This window comes from Felis catus, chromosome X (assembly GCF_018350175.1).
Source record: "Felis catus isolate Fca126 chromosome X, F.catus_Fca126_mat1.0, whole genome shotgun sequence".
Classification (NCBI taxonomy): domain Eukaryota; kingdom Metazoa; phylum Chordata; class Mammalia; order Carnivora; family Felidae; genus Felis; species Felis catus.
The window spans coordinates 28,260,778-28,280,714 of NC_058386.1; the positions used below are offsets into that span (position 1 = coordinate 28,260,778).

The window sequence follows — 19,937 nt, forward strand, 5'->3', positions numbered from 1 at the left end:
TGTGTCTCCCTCTCTCTCTGCCCCTCGCCCATTCATGCTCTCTCTCTGTCCCAAAAATAAATAAACGTTGAAAAAAAAATTAAAAAAAAAAAGTTCTCAAAGGAAAAATTCTGTTATTATGTATGGTGACAGATATTAACTAGACTTATGAGCATTTTGCAATATATATAAATATCAAATCATTATGTTGTACATATAAAACTAATATAATGTTTTATGTCAATTATGCCTCAAATTTTAAAAATTAAAAAATAACGATTAACATGTTCAAAAGCAAGCTCCTAACCTGACTTCCAAAACTGCTCCTCCTATAGATGACCCTGTCTTGTTTAGTGGCAACTCCATTCTTCCCATTGCTTAAGACTACACCTTGCAGTAATTCTTGGTTCTTTGAATTCTTTCATAACTCACACCCACTATGTCATGTGGAGCAACATCTTGATGCAGTGTTGGCCTCCAATTCTGCTACCAGGTATGCCATCCCAGAGATTATGAAACCGAAAGGCTCAGTGACCAAACTGTTATGTTTAAATCCTATCATTTACTAAATAATTTTAAACCATATAGCAAGAAGCAAGATGAAAGAAATGGGAGGCAGGGAATGCAGATAGGATAAGACCAAACAGTGGGAAGGACCACACTATTTAAATCTTGGGTTGTACAATGTTCATATGTTTTGCTCTGTCAATTTTTCCTGATGATGGTGCAGTGGACAGAATCAAAGCTGAGATTTGAGGGAGGGGTACAATAGACGGAAGGTGTATAAGGCCACCACATATACTTGTTCTACTAGAGAGATACAGGGACACGTATACCTGACCATAGCTGTAGCTCATCAATTAGTTTGCTAAAGAGCCATGGGAATTATTTGCATTTTTATGTTGAACACTGGGAGATCGTAATGAGACCATAGAGACTATCATCAGCGGGTAGCCAATTTAGGAATGATGTAGCTAACAACACAGAGATGATATGATCACACCTTATGATTTGGTCTTTTCATCTCTTTCTATCCACAAGTAACACTTTTGTGTATTCCATTATTTATTTCCTCTATTTTTTACCACGTGTACTAGGTTATGTGACTATCTATAATTAATATACATTTTGATCTATGCCTATGTCTCACAAGCTATTAGCTTCCTTATCAGCTAATTTTTTAATTTATTATTATTTTTACCTTTTTAATTTTAATGTTTATTCATTTTTGAGAGAGAGAGAGAGAGAGAGAGAGAGAGAGAGAGAGAGAAAGAGAGGAAGGGAGGGAGGGGCAGAGAGGGAGACACAAAATCTGAAATGGGCTCCAGGCTCTGAGCTGTCAGCACAAAGCCCAAAGAGGGGCTCGAACTCACAAACTGCTAGATCATGACCTGAGCCAAAATCGGACACTTAACCTACTGAGCCACCCAGAAGCACCTGTTTTTTAATTTTTTTATGTTTTTATTTTAATACCAGCTAATTAAAATCAAGTGCTATATTACATCAAGTGCTATGTACAATATACTGATTCAACAATCCCATACCTCACCTGGAGCTCAACTAATCAGCTAAATTTAACACAAGGGTTTCACAAATTACTAGTTTACTTACAATTAATGCTTAACACCTCTTAGAAGTTCTGATTTCTTTATAACACAATATTCTCTAAGAATGCAGCAACAGGCAATCTACACTGTATTAGCAAATCCTTAGGTTGTCCAAAACATTATCTAGAATTCAACTACTATGCATCATACTCATTGATAGAACCATTTAAAAAAAAAAAACAGTACGGAGGTTCCTGAAAAATTAAAAAAAAATATATAACTACCGTATGACCCAGCAATCCCACTTTTGGATATATATATCTGAAGAAAATGAAAAAAGTATCTCAAAGAGATATCAGCACTCCTATGTTCATTGTATCAATATTCACAATAGCCAAGATACGGACACCATCTAAATGTCCATACATGGATGGATGGAGAAAGAAAATGTGGTGTATATATACCGAATGGAATACAATTCAGCCTTAAAAAGGAATAAGATTCTGCCATCTGTGACAACATGGATGAACCTGAAGGATATCATATTAAGTGAAATAAGCCAGATACAGAAATACAAATATTGCATGATCTCATTATAGGTAAAATCTAAAGGAATAGAAACAAAGACAAACTGCTAAACTCATAGAAACAAAATGGTAGCATCACTAGGGGCTAAGGGGAAGAAATCAAAGGGACTTATTGTTTAATGGATACTGACTTTCCATTTTTACAGATGAAAAGAGTTCTGGAAATACACGGTGATGGCGATGGCTATACAATTTTATGAATGTACTTAATACCACTGAACTTCACACTTACAAACAGTCGAGTAAAAAAACAAACAAACAAAAATGGTCAAGATACCAAATTTTATTTTAAAAAAATTTAATGGGGTGAAAAAAGAAATTACTGCAGATCCAACCTCCTTTCACATGTTGTGTGGATTACTGCAACTGCATTCTAACTAGTCCCCTTATTTCCATCCTTGCTTCCTTTAGTCTATTTGCCACACAGCAGCCATGTTGAAATAATGTTCCTCCAATAGCCTTCCACCTCACTGGTAATAAAAACCAAAGTCCTCACTACTTACTGGGCCTTGTGTGATCTGCTGTACTATTACAGCTCAGATACCATCTCCCAGCACTGGGCCCCTCACCCATACCTTTCCTTGAGTAGTCCAAGTATCCCCATAATTCAGGGCTTTTACACCATCTGTATCTCCTCCTCATGGGTTTGTCTTCTCCCGGAGATCCACACCTCTTTCCAGTATTTATACAAAATTTATTTTCTCTGACTACCCCAATTGCCACATACTGCATATTCTACTCCCCCCTTTTTTCTTTTTAGCACTATTGTAATTACTACTAAATTTTACTTTACTTAATACATATTACTTGCATATTATTTGAAATACTATTGTGCTCGCTTCGGCAGCACATATACTAAAATTGGAACGATACAGAGAAGATTAGCATGGCCCCTGCGCAAGGATGACACGCAAATTCGTGAAGCGTTCCATATTTTTTGAAACGGGAACCCTCTTGCACTGTTGGTGGGAATGCAAATTGGTGCAGCCGCTCTGGAAAGCAGTGTGGAGGTTCCTCAGAAAATTAAAAATAGACCTACCCTATGACCCAGCAGTAGCACTGCTAGGAATTTACCCAAGGGATACAGGAGTACTGATGCATAGGGGCACTTGTACCCACTGTTCATAGCAGCACTCTCAACAATAGCCAAATTATGGAAAGAGCCTAAATGTCCATCAACTGATGAATGGATAAAGAAAGTGTGGTTTATATACACAATGGAATACTACGTGGCAATGAGAAAAAATGAAATATGGCCTTTTGTAGCAACGTGGATGGAACTGGAGAGTGTGATGCTAAGTGAAATAAGCCATACAGAGAAAGACAGATACCATATGGTTTCACTCTTATGTGGATCCTGAGAAACTTAACAGGAACCCATGGGGGAGGGGAAGGAAAAAAAAAAAAAAGAGGTTAGAGTGGGAGAGAGCCAAAGCAAAAACTGAGAACAAACTGAGGGCTGATGGGGGGTGGGAGGGAGGGGAGGGTGGGTGATGGGCATTGAGGAGGGCATCTTTTGGGATGAGCACTGGGTGTTGTATGGAAACCAATTTGACAATAAATTTCATATATTAAAAAAAATGAAATACTATTTTACTTATTCATAATGCTTATCTTTTTCCTATTTTGACTCTCCCATAAGGCTATGCTATTCCATTAGGGCAGGAATTATTTTGTAAGTTTGTTTACTGATCAATTACTCGCTCATATAATAATACCTGGCACATATGGAAAAAGCCCAAATGTCCATCGATTGATGAATGGATAAAGAAGATGTGGTATGTATATATACAATGGAATATTACTTAATCAAAAAGAACGAAACTGTGCCATTTGCAACAACATGCATGGAATGAGAGTGTATTATGATAAGCACAATAAGTCAGTCAGATAGAGACAAATAGCTTATGATTTCACTCACGTGGAATTTAAAAAACAAAACAGATGAACACAGGGGAAGGGAAGGAAAAATAAGATAAAAACAGAGAGGGAGACAAACCATAAGAGACTCTTAAATACAGAGAGCAAACTGAGGGTTGGAGAGGTGGGGAGGGAATGGGCTAAACAGGTGATGGACACTGAGGAGGGCACTTGTTGGGATGAGCACTGGGTGTTGTCTATAAGTCATGAATCACTGGGTTCTACTCCTGAAACCAATACTACACTGTAGGTTAACTAACGTTAATTTAAATGAATAAAATTTTTAAAAAGTGTTAAATGATTACATAAATGAATACTCCATGTGTAAGTAATCCTGCATATACATACATATAATAGTAAAGAACATTCAGTATTAGTATGAAGAACATTAGCCTCTAGTTAGATAAATCTGAACACGAATCTAGGCTCTGCCACTTACTGGTTAGGTCATGAAATCTGGATTAAAGTACCCAACTGAAAGGAGACAAAAGTCACTCTAGGCTGAGAGATCCCAGAACGCTAAGATGGGAAACTTCTTGGCACTGATGGAGGACAGCAAGTGATTTCATTTGGTTGGAATAAAGAAAACATGAAATAGGCTACTGTGAAATAAGCATGAAAGTATAAATAGATAATAGATCATGGAGTTCCTAGATGAAATTTAAGAGAATAGACTTGTTATAAAGGCAAAAGGAAGTGAAAAAAGTTTTGTGAGTGATATTACTAAAGCTGTTAATATGGAAATTTAGTCTGATTTAGCGGGGACTCAGAAAAAGATAGTGATACTGACTGCAAAGGTATTTCTGTAATCTACAAGACATGTATTGAGGGCCTGAACCAGAGGACATAACATCAAGGACATAACTTGATGGAGCTATGTTGTAAAGAATGAATTGACTCTGCATGTCTCCTTACTGAATATCAGATCAATATAGAGACCAAAGAGTATGTCACACATTTAAGTCTCAATCACTGCTAACATTCTCACTTACATAACAAAAAAGGGCAAGAAACAGGTTTGTGAGCAATGAAACCAAAATCACTTCGGAACATGCTAGGTTTAAGAAATCAGTGCACATCAAGGTATAAATATATCCCCAAGAGTTGAAAATGAGTTGGAGATGTGGTTGTAACTCAAAAGATATTGGAAGTGGGTGAAAACACAGATAACAGTGGTCATCTGCATACAGCGTGAAGCCAGGAAATTATATCATATTGAGAAGAGAGAGAGTGTAATAAGTGGATCAAGAGATCTTATACAACGGGAGTTACAAGAGGAGAAATAGCCAGATAATGAAAGAGATAGAGAAGAGAGATAGAGAAGAACCTGATGAGTCTAGAGGCTGTGAGAAGTTATTTCAATTACGGTGAAAAGCCTGAAAGCTGAAAAGATGACATTTGATTTGCTGATGAAGCGTAATTGCTGAATAAATAAATGAAAAAACCATAGACTATTCTACAGAAGGTAATAAATGAAAGAAAGAGTCACATAACAATAAATGAAATACAAACAAGATAAAGTGGAGTGATGTGTTTGGGAAGAGGTATTATGCAGACGGGTCTAGGTGTCCAGAGGAGGTTTAAACAGGGTTAGGCGCCAAGAGAGAAAGAAACTGAAGGTGAAAAAGATACTGGGTATTTCTTTTTGTTTTTTCATTTTTTTAATGTTTATTTATCTTTGACAGAGAGGTAGAGACAGAGCATGAGTGGGGGAGGGGCAGAGAGACAAGGAGACACAGAATCTGAAACAGGCTCCAGGCTCCGAGCTGTCAGCACAGAGCCCGACGTGGAGCTTGAACTCATGTGCAGTGAAATCATGACCTGAGCCCAGGTCAGACGCTCAACCGACTGAGCCACTCAGGCGCCCCAAGATATTGATTATTTCTGATATAAAATTAGGAGTAGAATGAGAGACATGATCAAACTCATAAAAATAGGAATTAAGTATAACCATTAAAAAAAATGTCCCCCATCCAAGGATGGATGGCAGGAAAGTGTTACAATAAAGGAAACCTGGGGTAAAATAAAGGAAACCAGTTAGTATTTCTTCTTGGCAAATTATGAGAAAAACGCATTTACAGGTAGGAATCCTAAGGTAGGTCAGACTGCTTGACCCCAACAGGTTTGCAAACTACAAAGGTTATAAATCACATTTTTCAAGTTTAGGACAGATGGGCATAATTGATGTTTCTAATATATCAGGAACTTTTAAGATAATTCATAAATTTTATGTTTTCCATCGGGGACAGTCACCCACATAGCTCGCTCTCCTATTACGGAAAACTTCACCCCCTTCTTTGTAAACCACCAAGTAAACCACTTGAATGCCACTCCCTAATGGAGTCCAGTCTAGTCTGTCTTAAGTTCATTTGAAGTGAATCAGATACAACTTGTAGGGGACTGTACGGGCTCAGTCCCTCTGAGCAACACTTCAGAAAATTTTTTTCTTAGTACATAGTTAAGATATAAACTTATCAAACCTAACTGCATGTAACATCATCTTCTGATGTGCTTCCTATAGAAACAGGCAGAACATATCATTCCTCACCAACTGTGAATCATGCTTCTTTTCTAAAGGATACCATTAAGTTTATTTCAATGGCCTAGGCTAAATAAAACAGGTAAGTGAATTTGTTGCATATTTTTATTTTATGACACATTATGTATTGTGTAAAATTTATACAAAGGTAGAATGAGCAAACAGAGTCTAGCAAAATTAGGTCCACTTATAATTACTTCATTAAGGAGTCATACCTGAGCAGGGCCTTAATGAGCTGGTAATGAGGTAAAAATGTGCTGCCAGAAGAGGCACTGGAGAAAACCTTCTGGAAAAGGCAGCTCAATAAAGTGATAATGAAGAGGAAAAAGGACTTATCTCTTTGTCTTGGCTCATGCTCCTTTATTTTAGGAGCCACACCTTTTCTTTACTTCTTGGAGGTTTCAATGGGAAGGTGGTGAAGAAAAGAGTCTAGAGAGTCAGGCAGTGAGGAGGATAGGAGAGAGGAGGAGGAAGAAGAGAAAGAAAAGGGCAGATACCCTGAAACTTAAAATGGGGTCAAAATAGCATCTCCTATCTCTAAGAAATGTTATAAGGATTTGATTAGTTCATGTAATATGCATACTTGGCATATGGCAACACTCCGTAATGTCTGGCAGAACTATTTTTATTTACTAATAATGAGAAAACTGATTAAGTTTCTTATTCAAGATTATACAACTAACCTTTGTAGAAACATGGATGGGAATTTAACTCGAAATGAGTCTGAGTCACACAAATGTTCTCACCCAGTCTCCTTTGTTCAGCTTTGCCAGAAACCTAGCCAAGGATAGAGGGCATAACTGCGCCCTGAAATATGCTTCCCTGGTTAAGAATTTTAGCCTTACTCATAAATTAACTGTGCAAAATAATCACTAATAATCCCTAATTAAATACAACCACTATTCTAAAAAATCGATGAGCCTCTAAAAATGTATTTTTCACCACACAGGATCAGCTCTATGATTTCTTAATTCCCATTCATAAACTACATTAATTCCTCTTCTTAATTCCCATTCAAAACTACATTTTTTTTAATGTTTATTTTTTGAGACAGAGAGAGAGCGTGTGCAAGCATGCAAGCAGGGATAGGGGCAGAGAGAGAGCGGGAGACACAGAATCTGAAGCAGGCTCCAGGCTCTGAGCTGTCCGCACAGAGTCTGATGCGGGGCTTAAACTCACAGATCTCAAGATCACAACCTGAGCTGAAGTTGGTCACTCAGCCGACTGAGCCACCCAGGCGCCCCAAACTACATTTTTGATAAAAGTCACTTTCTTAAGAACTTTTCAAATTGTCTATTAAACAAAATAGTTTTCTTCTAAAGAGAAATTCTAGGAAATCACACAAGTCTAACACCTTTCATTTCCATGCTCTAATATATACCATGCTCTAATTTCTTGTATTTTTAGGTTTCCTACAACACTACAATAATGGAAGACTCCAATGAGCAGACTCTTTATGTGGGAAGTATTAAATGGTGCATAGAATCTGACCTGCTTTGGGTATGACTGACTTTCTTGTATAAATAATACAGAGCATGTTATATACATGTTTAAATCAGCAAAATTAAAATGTATCATATGAAGAAGCTTATAGTTATATTTTTCTGAAATGGAAAATAAATACATTTTTCCAGAATGAAAATCTAATAAGAACAGCTATACAGAGTATCTATTTCCTTTCGGTATCATATATCTAGAAACGTTTCCCCAAATAGTGTGACGAGTAAATTTCTTCCATTTTTCTACTCTTTTAAAAATTACATATATAAGCCTTCAATGATGTTTGCATTTTTGGGTAACCATTGGGAACTTTTATAAAAAGAGAATCTTACGGGTAACTATATCATGAAAGCACACACCACTATTCTAAGAATGCCCATGCATGAAGAATCGACATATATTACACCTAGAGAAGTCTCAATAACAAAAGAGCATCACGTGACAACATCTGATACAACTGGGAACAATGAAACAGCTCCTGATGAAGGAGAAAAAAGGCACTGCGAAATTAAAACAAAAGCCATGTTAGCTTATCGTGGATGAGGAAATTCTTTGGTTTGTAGAACGGAGAGTAAATGTTGACAGACCTGTGAAGGAAGTGGGCTCCTTGTGGGGTCAGAGGTGGTGACATAAGCAGCCTGTGTGTAGGCATAGCTCTTGAACCGAGGCTTAGGAGAGGAAGGAGTTCGTTCATAGCCCTGTGCTAGACTGACTGTGATCTGCAGAGTAGGGTTAGGGGGAAGGGGACAGAGGGGAGGAGGAGACATCATAAGTAACCCTGGAAGGAATGCTTTTCAACACACTAGAAAAACAAACATTAAATGGAAACAGTGAGGTGAACTGTCTAATTTGAAACGCACATAGTTGGATTAGAAACTGGTATACTCCAAGAATTCTGGTGCTCAACGTCATGGTAATCAGGGAAGGTATGAGAGTGGGAGTCAACTCTAAGGATTTCATGCTGACACAACTCCAGCACTAATATGGGATGGTGCTCTTCAATCTGGCAAAAACAGGCACCCAAAAGCAATATTCTCTGAACTCCAAGTAAACAAAACCAGAATTCATCAGGTCAATATCCTGGAAAGAAATGGAGCTGTCATAACCTAAATATAGAACTATCTTGGTAGAGTGAAACAATTAGGCCTAAGATTAGCTTTCCACGCCTTCAGCAGAAATTTTGATAAAAGGCTTTTTTAAAAAGGTTTCTTTTTAAAAGGTTTTCTCATCATTGCATGTGTCAAAGAAAGTAAAAGAAAACACCGCAAATAGCCAATACTGGGAGTAAGAACAAGCCATGTAACAAAAGAATCCTACTAGATTCTGTACAATAATAAAAATCTTTATAAGTATTCTCCATTTAACTTTTATTTAAAATATTTTAAACTACTTTTATCAAAAACGTTACCTTAAGTAATGAAAATTTGTTAATGCATCAGCAGGTGGCCACTAAAAATAAGAAAGTATTATTAAACAGAGTGCTTGCCATTGCTCTTGCTCTAGCTCTTTGTTCTCATATAGAAAAGTTTCATACATATATGACTTTGTCTTTTATTTCATTTTACACAATATATTGTTTTCCATATTCTTATATATGCAATATATTGTTTTCCATATTCTTATAATATAGTGCCTATCAACAGCAGAGTATTTTTTTACTTAAAATTTTTTTTAAATGTTTATTTATTATTGAGAGACAGACAGAGCATGAGCATGGGAGGGGCAGAGAGAGGGGGAGACACCAGAATCTGAAGCAAGCTCCAGGCTCTGAGCTGTCAGCACAGAGCCCAATGCAGGGCTCAAACTCACAAACTGCAAGATCATGACCTGAGCCAAAGTCAGATGCTTAACCGACTGAGCCACCCAGGCACCCTGGCAACCTGGCAGAGTATTTTAATAATGTGCTTTGAAAATAATATTATAATCCATTCTCTCAGTTAAAATTTAGAAGGTTTACAGAGTTTATCCATCTACTCATAGATGCCTATAGATACTTATATGTAGATGGATAAAGAAATAGACACACACACACACACACGCATTGTGCTATGTAGACACGTTTGTGTGTATATCCATAGATACAATAGATATGTACATGTATGATGGCTAAAAATGCATATACAATAGGAAGTATCACTGGTATCAGTTACTCTTTTGATACTTTACCTGTTGAGAATAGTGCATTTGATGATGTAATTGAAAGTGTTCCTCTCTAGTAACTTTTGATGGCCTTGGCAACATTTCCACTTCCTGGATGGCTTCAATGCTCACTTGTTGAGGCAAAACTTGGAAGAGTGATGTGACATACATTAAGATGGACTTCTTATCTGGATAAGTGGTAGCAACATCTGTAAGCACATTAACACCACACATCAATTTTTGGTTTCTATATTTGAGTCTCTGAAAGGGGAATGAACAAATCAATGTTACAGGAAGAAGACACATTAATGAGCACTCGATTGCCCATGAATGTCCTCCAGAGACTAATTAGAACATGATAATCAGGCCTAAATTGTCCTTCCAATTTGGCAGACCAATGAGAGGAGCACTAAAGTTAATTTCTTTTCCTTGTTCACATAAAAACTTCATTCCGTAATACTTTTTCCAAAGTCAAATTGCCAAACTAGCCCATCTAAGAGACTGGTTTTCATTAGATAAGAAACACAAATAAAAGATTATATCTTCCTTTCCATGGAAAGCTATATTAACATGTCAATTACAATAGTGCATTGGTAATTACACAATTATACAAAAGAGCTTAATGCCTTGGCGTCCAGTAAAGAAAGCTCACAGCATCTAATCAAATTTTTGCTGGTGATTAAGTATGTAAAATGCGAAATATGTCTCTGTGTTGAAATGAACCATGTATTTCCACAATAAACATAAAATAAAACAATATACCATATGTATATGATTTGTAATATTCCTTAAGTATATTAAAAACGTGTATTTACATTTTGGTACATCTGTCACAGTCAGATGTTACCTTCCTTCTCACACTCCAGAGATAAATTTAAAAGTCCTTCACATAAAAGTTGATCTGACATTATGTCCTTTGCCACATCCAGGGAATTGAAGAAACCCAGCATTTAAAGTCAATAATAATTTGAAATCACACACATAGTAAGTGGCAGGTCCTTCAAAAGGTTCTTTTGCCACTTGGCATTACAGTTTACCCACTGCGCTCATTCCAGGGAACCAAGATGTAAAAATAATCCTTTATGTGAAGTGTATCATTAATCCCAGAAGTGTTAAAACATAAATCCTGGCGGGAGGCCAAAACAACTACGGAGCAATGTGCCAGGCATTTTTCTTGCCATAAATTTATCTTAGCTAGCATGAAAAGATCCGTTTTAAGTTAAATATGTATATTCTGGTCAGGTATTCTGATTGTGACTAAAAAAGCCAACAGTCAAATCTCGAGTCCACTAACATAAATGTAAGTTGAATAAGTCACTTCGTCCATGCCTTCATAAAAATCAGGAACATGAGGGGCGCCTGGGTGGCGCAGTCGGTTAAGCGTCCGACTTCAGCCAGGTCACGATCTCGCAGTCCGTGAGTTCGAGCCCCGCATCAGGCTCTGGGCTGATGGCTCGGAGCCTGGAGCCTGTTTCCGATTCTGTGTCTCCCTCTCTCTCTGCCCCTCCCCCATTCATGCTCTGTCTCTCTCTGTCCCAAAAATAAATAAAAAACGTTGAAAAAAAATTAAAAAAAATCAGGAACATGATTAATTAGAACAACTCTTTTTAAAATATTTTTTAAAAGAATTACAGAAGAGGAAAAATTTAACTAATATTCCGGTCTGCCTCTATCCATAGTATAACACGGTACTTCTCAATTTTTAATGTGCATATGAATCACCTGGGGATCTTTTTAAGCTCGGAATCAAACTCAGTGGGTCAAGGGTGGAACCTGAGGTTTTGCATCTCCAATAAGGTTGCAAGTGATATTGAGGCTGCTGGCTTGAAGACTATACTTTCAGTAACAAGGGTTGAAAAAAATTACACAAGAAGCAGACTGCTTTATTATCTGCCACTTCATTGTTTTGCCTTTTATTTTTTCCCTTAAAGATACTTACTGGGCACTTAAATGCATAAGGCTGGGAGGTACAAAGTTTTATGGTACATATTCTCTGCTCCTTATTATAATTTAATTATTAACCACCAGATGGTCAAAGTAAGTTTTTGGGGCGCCTGGGTGGCCCAGTCAGTTGAGTGTCTGACTTCGACTCAGGTCATGATCTCACGGTTCATGAGTTCGAGCCCCACATCAGGTTCTGTGCTGACAGCTCAGAGCCTAGAGCCTGCTTCAGATACTGTGACTCCTTCTCTCTCTCTGCCCCTCCCCCGCTTGCACTCTTGTCTCTCTCTCAAAAATAAATAAAAACATTTAAAAAAAAGTAAGTTTTTGCCAGTAATTTTTTAGGAAGAACCAGAAATCTTACTAATGTAGCTTTGAAATTCCAAAGACTAAAATCTCCCCTTCATTTGATAACTGTTTTTCAAGTGTTCATTGTATGGTGGATACCACAATTCTTCACCACATTTTGAAATTCAAAAATGTTTTCTTTCTTCTCACTATGAAGTAGTCAGTTTTATCTGTAATGGGCATAATTTAGAATTCTATTTTTAGTGTATTAAATACAAGTATTCTGTGAGAAAGACACTGGATCCAAAAAGGTTGATCTATGTGTATTTACTGCTATATGATACATAAAAGTGTGCATGTATATTTTCAGCCTCAAATATATGTTATGCTAAAAATAAAGGTAAAAATCTATCAGGAATTATTTCTATTACCACAAGCAAATGCCAAAAATTATAGTACATTTTATCTACACAAAACATCTTTTGGATGAAAGCAAATATTCATAAATATCAATCATTATAATAAATATACACTGTTTGACCAAGTTATTGACATTTTTGCCCCAATATATTACCTTCCCATCTCTGAGGTTATGTGGATTTAGCTGTACCAGCAGATGGAATCCACTATTTCTTTTCTTAAAGAAAGGAACTTAGATATTCCAAAATATGTTAATTTACTTCGACATATATGTACTAAGGACCTATTATATTTATAATATTATAATAGATTATACAGGAGATTAACAAGACAGAGAATTCATGCATTCTGCTCACAATTTGCAATAGTTCAATAAATAAATAATGGGAAAAGTACAAAATAATTACATTGCTGAACAGAATTTAAAATGTGTTCCTCTGACTGGTACAACCAGTGCTTAAATATGTTCACAGAAAGGAAGAAATTATATACTAGTAGGGGACCAGAAAAGTCTTATGACTAGGACACTGAAATAAGTATGTATAGGAATTCATTGACTAGAAACGGGGGAATGAGAAAGGTATTCTAGGCAGTGGGAAAGCACAAGCAAAAGTGCAGAGGTAAGAGATTAGAAACATCCCAGGCATAGTGCCTTCAGGTATCTTAGCCACAGACAGGAGAATAGTGAATAATAAGATACAATGTGTACGTTATATGTGAAACATAGAGAGATCATCCATAGCACAGTAGAAATTTTGACCTTAGTTCAATAGGTTGGACAGTAACTGACTACTTTTGACCAAGAGTGTGACAGCACTGATTTTTTTTTGTAAAGTAAAACTATTAAATGTAGAATGGGGTCAAGGAGAAAAACACCTGGAGGGAAGCTGGAAGCTAGGACCCAATCCAGATAGGAGGTGTTAGAAAACTAAACAAGACTTTGTAATGAAAGCAAAAACAAACAAACAAAAAAAATGCATGGCAGAAATTCTAAGACAGGTCCAAAACAACTTCATTGGATTTCAAATCATTTACTTAGCAGTCTTTGAAAATAATTATATATAAAATTCTGTCCTAAGCCCTGAGGGTACAAAGATGAATAAACTGAGAATAAAATGGAGGAGGACAGGAGGGAAATAGTTGCTCTGTAGTCATAGTAACAAGTAGCCCCAACACAAGTTTCAGACTCATTTAATCAATTAACAATTACTTGACTAGATGGTCTTGACTGTGCTTCCTCAAGCCAACATTGGCAATCCCTCCCTTTTGAAAGTTGTCTGATCAGAACTGAAATCACTCCAATGAACAAAATTCTGAATGCAATCCAATTAACAGTGGTCTCACGTGAATAACCAACCATGCTTCTAAACGTGAGATCAACCTATTCCCATCTCTGAATGCTCACAGATGTACACCTCTTGACCTCCCAGTTTTCCCCCAAACCCAAGAAAACTCTATTTTGAGATACTGTGGTTGACCAACATAGTTCCCTCTTATTTAAGTAAGTGATACATTCACCTTTGTGTTTTCATTTCAAATACCGAGCAATGATTTCATCATTTGATAAAATTCAATGGATGCAATTCACTTGTAAAGTTAAAATTAACAGGTTTTTTTTTGTTTTTTTGTTTTTGTTTTTGTTTTTTTTAGAGGAGAGTGTGATAGAATGAAAGAATGAGCAATTCTGAATCTGGATTCGGAATTTTAAAAATCTGTACCTAAATACTTATATTTGTAAAGAAAAACCCTTAACACCATTTATTTCCATTTCCTCATCTGTGAAATAAAAACCAGAGTCCCAATCTCATCATGGTGTTGTGAAGGTCAAATGCAATAATGCTTAGAAAATACTGTAAACTTAATTAGACCTTGATATTGTTGCTATATTGCAATTGTTGTTTTTTGTGTTACTAATACAAAAACAGATCTAGTTGTAGGAGACCATTAGTACTATTAACGGGAAGCCACAAGAAGCTGGTAGGAAGGAAAGGTCATTCATCATTTATTAAATATTTACAAAGCAATTATTATGTATCATAGAATATGCTTAGCCTTTGTTATATTACAGGTATTCAGGGGATGAGCCACCCAATAAATAATTAGGGACTGAGCAATGTATGAGAAACCAAAAGAAATTTCATGACTTGTGATGATCTTCACTCAGGATAATTGCACGTAGGCCAATGCCTGGGACTTTGTGAGCACCTAAATATTTGTCGAGAATCTGAATATAGTAGTTAAAGCCATAGAAATTGATGAGAATTGGGTAAGACAGCAACTGACGTACAACATAATGTTACAGATAATGAGTACCACAGTATTTGAGGAGGGTGAGAATGATGGGATGTGATTTACATTTTTTTTATTACAAGACATTAATATGTATGAAGTGAAAGAAGTGCCTGTACTCCCCAAAAAGAACTTAGAATTTGATGAAAGTAATCTTTGTACTAAATCCCTACTATGTAACGGTTTCATGGCTGCAAACATTTAAATTAATAATTTCTAACTTAATCTTTAAAGACATCTCAGAATGAAAGTGTTGAGAACTGATAAATACTGCTAGAATGTTTTATTTCATGAACAATAACACTGATTCTGATGAGTGTTTCTATACTAATCAGAATTTTGATATTGATGGATATAATGGAACAAATAAATCATTCACTGAAATTCCATTATTTTTCAAATGAGGAAACTGAACTTCACACTGGTTTGATGGCAGGTTCAAAAGCTAGTCAGAATCAGAACTAGAACCCAGTCCATGCATCAGACTTCTTAGTACCTTACCTTCATTCTTGTCAAAAATGTTACCGTTAGTGCATTTAAAAACCAAGTATCTCAGAGTCATTAAATAATGACCCTGTGATCCATTACTGAATATTAATGATATTCTCCATAAGAGTAGTGATTTCTATTTCTAATAAATGACATATGAAGAGTAAATATACATGAAAATGCAAATTCAGTATTAAAGAAATGCAAATTAAATACAGATATGGGTTTTAAATTATATTCCTTTGCCTACTACATTATTAAAGAATGACAGAAAAATAACAACCAAAGATGCAGAGGCTTCACCGATTTGGCCAAGCTCCTACTTTGCTGGATGACTATCAGTTGGTTCCAAATTTTATGAAAAATATTTTGGCAATGTCTACCAAAACCTTAAGAAAATTCATATTCAGTGACCCACTAATTTTCCTTCTAGGAATTCACCACAAAGAAATAATCAGAAATGTAAATGATGATTTATACAAACCTGATGTAAAATGTAACCAGTATTTATGAAACCAAAAAATTATCGTACAAAAAAGAAAAGAAATTCAGACCATTCCAAGTGGCTTAACAATTTGAGAGGTAGAAACAATCAAATATATAATTGGATATGAATAGTACAAAGCCATTCAAAACATTACTTTTGAAGAATATTTGATAAAATATAAAAATGAATTCTTTATAACATCGAAAGAATAGAATGTATAATTTATGAAGAATATAATAATATTTTTTAATGTTTATTTAATTTTGAGAGAGACAGACAGACAGAGCACAAGCAGAAGAAGGGCAGAGAGAGAGGGAGAAACAGAATCCAAACCAGGCTCCATGCTCCGAGCTGTCAGCAAAGAGCCCGATGCGGGTCTCGAACCCACAAACTGTAACATCATGACCTGAGCTGAAGTCTGGCACTTAACCCACTGAGCCACCCAAGCACCCCAATGTTTTTTTCTTTAGAAAAGACGAGGGAACCATACTTCAAGACATTAGTGAAATGGGTACACTGGTGAAACTAAAAATAATCTTCCTTTTCTCTTTTGTCCTATCTATATTTTCCACACTCTCTATTCAGCACTAACTTTATAGGTAGATATTGTCATCAATATTATAATAAAAGTATCTGTGAAGATCTAAAAGCAACAACAAAAAAAGAAGTTCCACAAAGTTTTGTTTCAGTATGTCCTCACCCCTAACAAGTCAATGGGAATGAGTTTGTCAGGAAACGGGTGTCTTCAACAGAACTGTTCTTATCTTGGGCAATCAACTTCCCAAAAGTCTGATTAGCCAGCTGGCAGGCACAACCTTGAAACACCTCTGAGAAAATCTAAACAAGAGCCTCCACTGCCTAAACCTCAGGTCAGTTTTCTGCCAGGAGAAAGGCAGAAATTGAAATAGCAGATTATAATGCATATCATGTATAATCAGAAAGAAGTGGGATTTCGGAGATAACAGATGCATAAATATACACTCACAAAGTCTGGTCAGCCTTTTACAAGTTTTATATAAAAAAAAAAAATGACAAAGGATGTCATTTAGAAACCCCGAGCAGAATAAATCTAGGTCATTTCTCACAGATTTCGTATTAGGAACAACACAATAAAAATAAATTCATTCACTGTAAGAGAAGAGGAATAGGTAAACAGGAAAGAAGAAATTTGTGACCACAAACAAGACATGGTCAGAGAGCTCTGAATGTCAAAATGTGAACACATACACATGCATACACACATATACAGACACAATCAAACAGCTGTATTTGCTAAAATAACCAAATAGGAAGATACACAATTCAGAAGAACTTATTTCTGGAAGCAAGTGTGCTATCATCTGAGGTTTACAAATGAAGATATTATGTTATAATACCATCTGATCTCTAAGCACTAGCGTTTGTCAATTTATACGCAATAGCCTTGCAATGGACTGAATCATTAAAGTGTTAGATTATTACCTCCAATTTTAGTATTTTGCATCCAACACTACATTCTACATATATACATCTTCCATTTGCAAGTCACTGTGTACAATGAATATATAGCATTCTAATTAGAAAATAACTTGCAGAGGTCCCCTCAAGTTAAATTCTTTAACTTTGTACATGTTCTGCCTTCACTAAATTAAATACTCCTTAATGAAGCCATTCCAGATCTTCAGCATTTCACTCACTGATCCAAGTTGCTTTTTATCATCTAATAACAATGCTTCTCATTAAAGGACTATAAAATATACTGATGAAAATAATTTGTATCGATGAAGATGATTCAGTTTCATAATAAAATTAATGATAAAAAACAGTGCCTTTCATTTATCCAGGAGAAACACTAAATAATTTTAACATTTAAACATCCAATTATTCCTTTCAATATGCTCATGAGGTAGCAGCAGCTAACTATCACTATCATCTTGGTACAAGTAGAAGATAGTGCTCAAAATACATAATGGTCACCGAGGCCTAAAAGGGAAAAATAAAAACAAAAACAAAAGATGAGGTGCTTACAGCAGACTTGAGATGCACTGAAAACTAGTTCCACTTTCTAATCATTAACTAAATAATGTTAAATATATGTAGCTGGAGGTGATGTTATTGATTCTGAAAAGTACCAGACTGATAAAATGAGACAATGAAAAATATATTTAACAAACATTTACTGATTACACTTTGTACCAAGCTATATTCTAGTCTTTGAATACAGAGTGATAAGTAAATGATCCCAGAGAGCCGCTCTCATGGAACTTTGATTCTAATGGGGAAATAAAATTACAAATAAATACTTTCAAAATCCTGTATTTACCACTTGTCAGTTTATCCCTATCACCCTAGCTCTTTTTGCTTCATTATATAAACAAAAGTGACTTCCACAAATGCATTTTCTTTGTTGGGCTTTTTTGGGAAGAGGATTAAAAGGGAGCACAGATTCTGGAATGTTAATACCAAACATTCTCATAGAGCCTGAGAACAAATGCACAGAAGCTGGTGGGTAAAACTCAATTAAATGTAAATCTTCAACAAATCGTGACTTCACAAATTTCAAGTAACCCACCTTTAAGTTCTTTTTTTTTTTTTTTTACATTTTTTTAATGTTTATTTTTGATGGGGGGCTGGGGGTGGGGGGCATAGAGACAAGAAGACAGAATGTGAAGCAGGCTCCAGGCTTTGAGCTGTCAGCACAGAGCCTGATGCAAGGCTCAAACCAACAGACCAGTAGATCATGTCCTGAGCCAAACTCAGACACTTAACCAACTGAGCCACCCAGGGGCCCCTAAGTTGAATGTTTTTGAATCAAGTATCAAATGTCTTCTGTGTGCTGCTAATCAAAGTGAAGTGTTCTGACTTTAAATTCTCAATTCGAAATGCAAAATTCTCTTTTCCAAATGCAAAATTCTCAATTCCATATGCAAAATTCTCTTTTCTGGCTACTCACTGAGTTTGTACCTCATTAAAACAAATTTATTTAAAATAAATATTCCTGACCATTTAAAAACTTAGAACAACTCTTCAGGGCATGTCTTCTAAAACTAGGAGAATAGGAGCTAGCTTGATCTAACAAACAGAAGCTGATCAAACAGTAGGGCAGACTATTGACAGAAAAACATTTGTACTTTCTTACACTTCCTCTACAGGACTATTGTGGAAAGAACTATTGGAGTTCCCATTTGAGAAGGAAGTATTTTGGCTCAGTGACATTGAACTAGGCTTCCTTAATTGTCACCTGCTGTTTTTGTGCGGTGCTTTGCTTCTGATCTAACCAAAATGACTGCCATTCTGCCTCCTAGTAGAAAAGGTGCAGTAAGTTTCATAAGTAACTCCACACAAAATCTTCTTCACTAACACAAAATGTTCTATTTCTACCCCCTCTTTCTTTATAGAGTTCAAAAATGATAGTTGATAAACAGTGAAGCCAGAATGGAGGTGGTTCACTTCATTTAACACAAGTTTCGTTGGTTATTATGGTGCTTTCCAACATGTTTCATTCAGAAATATGCCTGATGGTGTAAGGACAATTCCAAGGCAAATCGCGCGATGAACACTAGCTTGAGGCAGATGCTGTATATGTGAGAAATATTTTTTAGTAACAAACATTATTAAAAAGTATCCATTCCATATCAAAGCGTTTAGCCTACAGATTTGACATAGGGAACGGGTGGGCTCAATATTTAAAGAAGATAAGCTCAGAAGGCATCTCTAGCTAAAACTGGATCAGAGAACCAGTTTCTCTCTACTCCACTGAGGGCTACAAATGTAGCTCAGCCTAATGGATGGCTTTTCATTTTATTCTGTACCTCCCAGTAGCACTCTTTCTT

The 19,937-nt window shown here is 36.0% G+C and overlaps 1 protein-coding gene and 1 non-coding gene across 12 annotated transcripts in view; one reads left to right on the top strand and one right to left on the bottom strand.

Moving 5' to 3' along the window:
• The window catches only part of DMD (dystrophin), a 2,379,610-nt gene that overhangs the window by 1,519,518 nt on the left and 840,155 nt on the right, over positions 1-19,937 (bottom strand). For 10 of the 11 annotated variants that reach the window (XM_045050788.1, XM_045050791.1, XM_045050792.1 and 7 more), the window contains 2 exons: positions 10,239-10,420; positions 8,660-8,791 (listed from right to left, as the gene is read on the bottom strand). In XM_045050788.1, the coding sequence (XP_044906723.1) occupies positions 8,660-8,791; positions 10,239-10,420 (314 nt within the window). The remainder of the gene's footprint in view (positions 1-8,659; positions 8,792-10,238; positions 10,421-19,937) is intronic. The other variant, XM_045050793.1, reaches the window with a different exon arrangement.
• On the top strand, positions 2,945-3,051 carry LOC111558902. Its single transcript, XR_002740012.1, has one exon. It is a non-coding gene; the product is annotated as a U6 spliceosomal RNA (small nuclear RNA).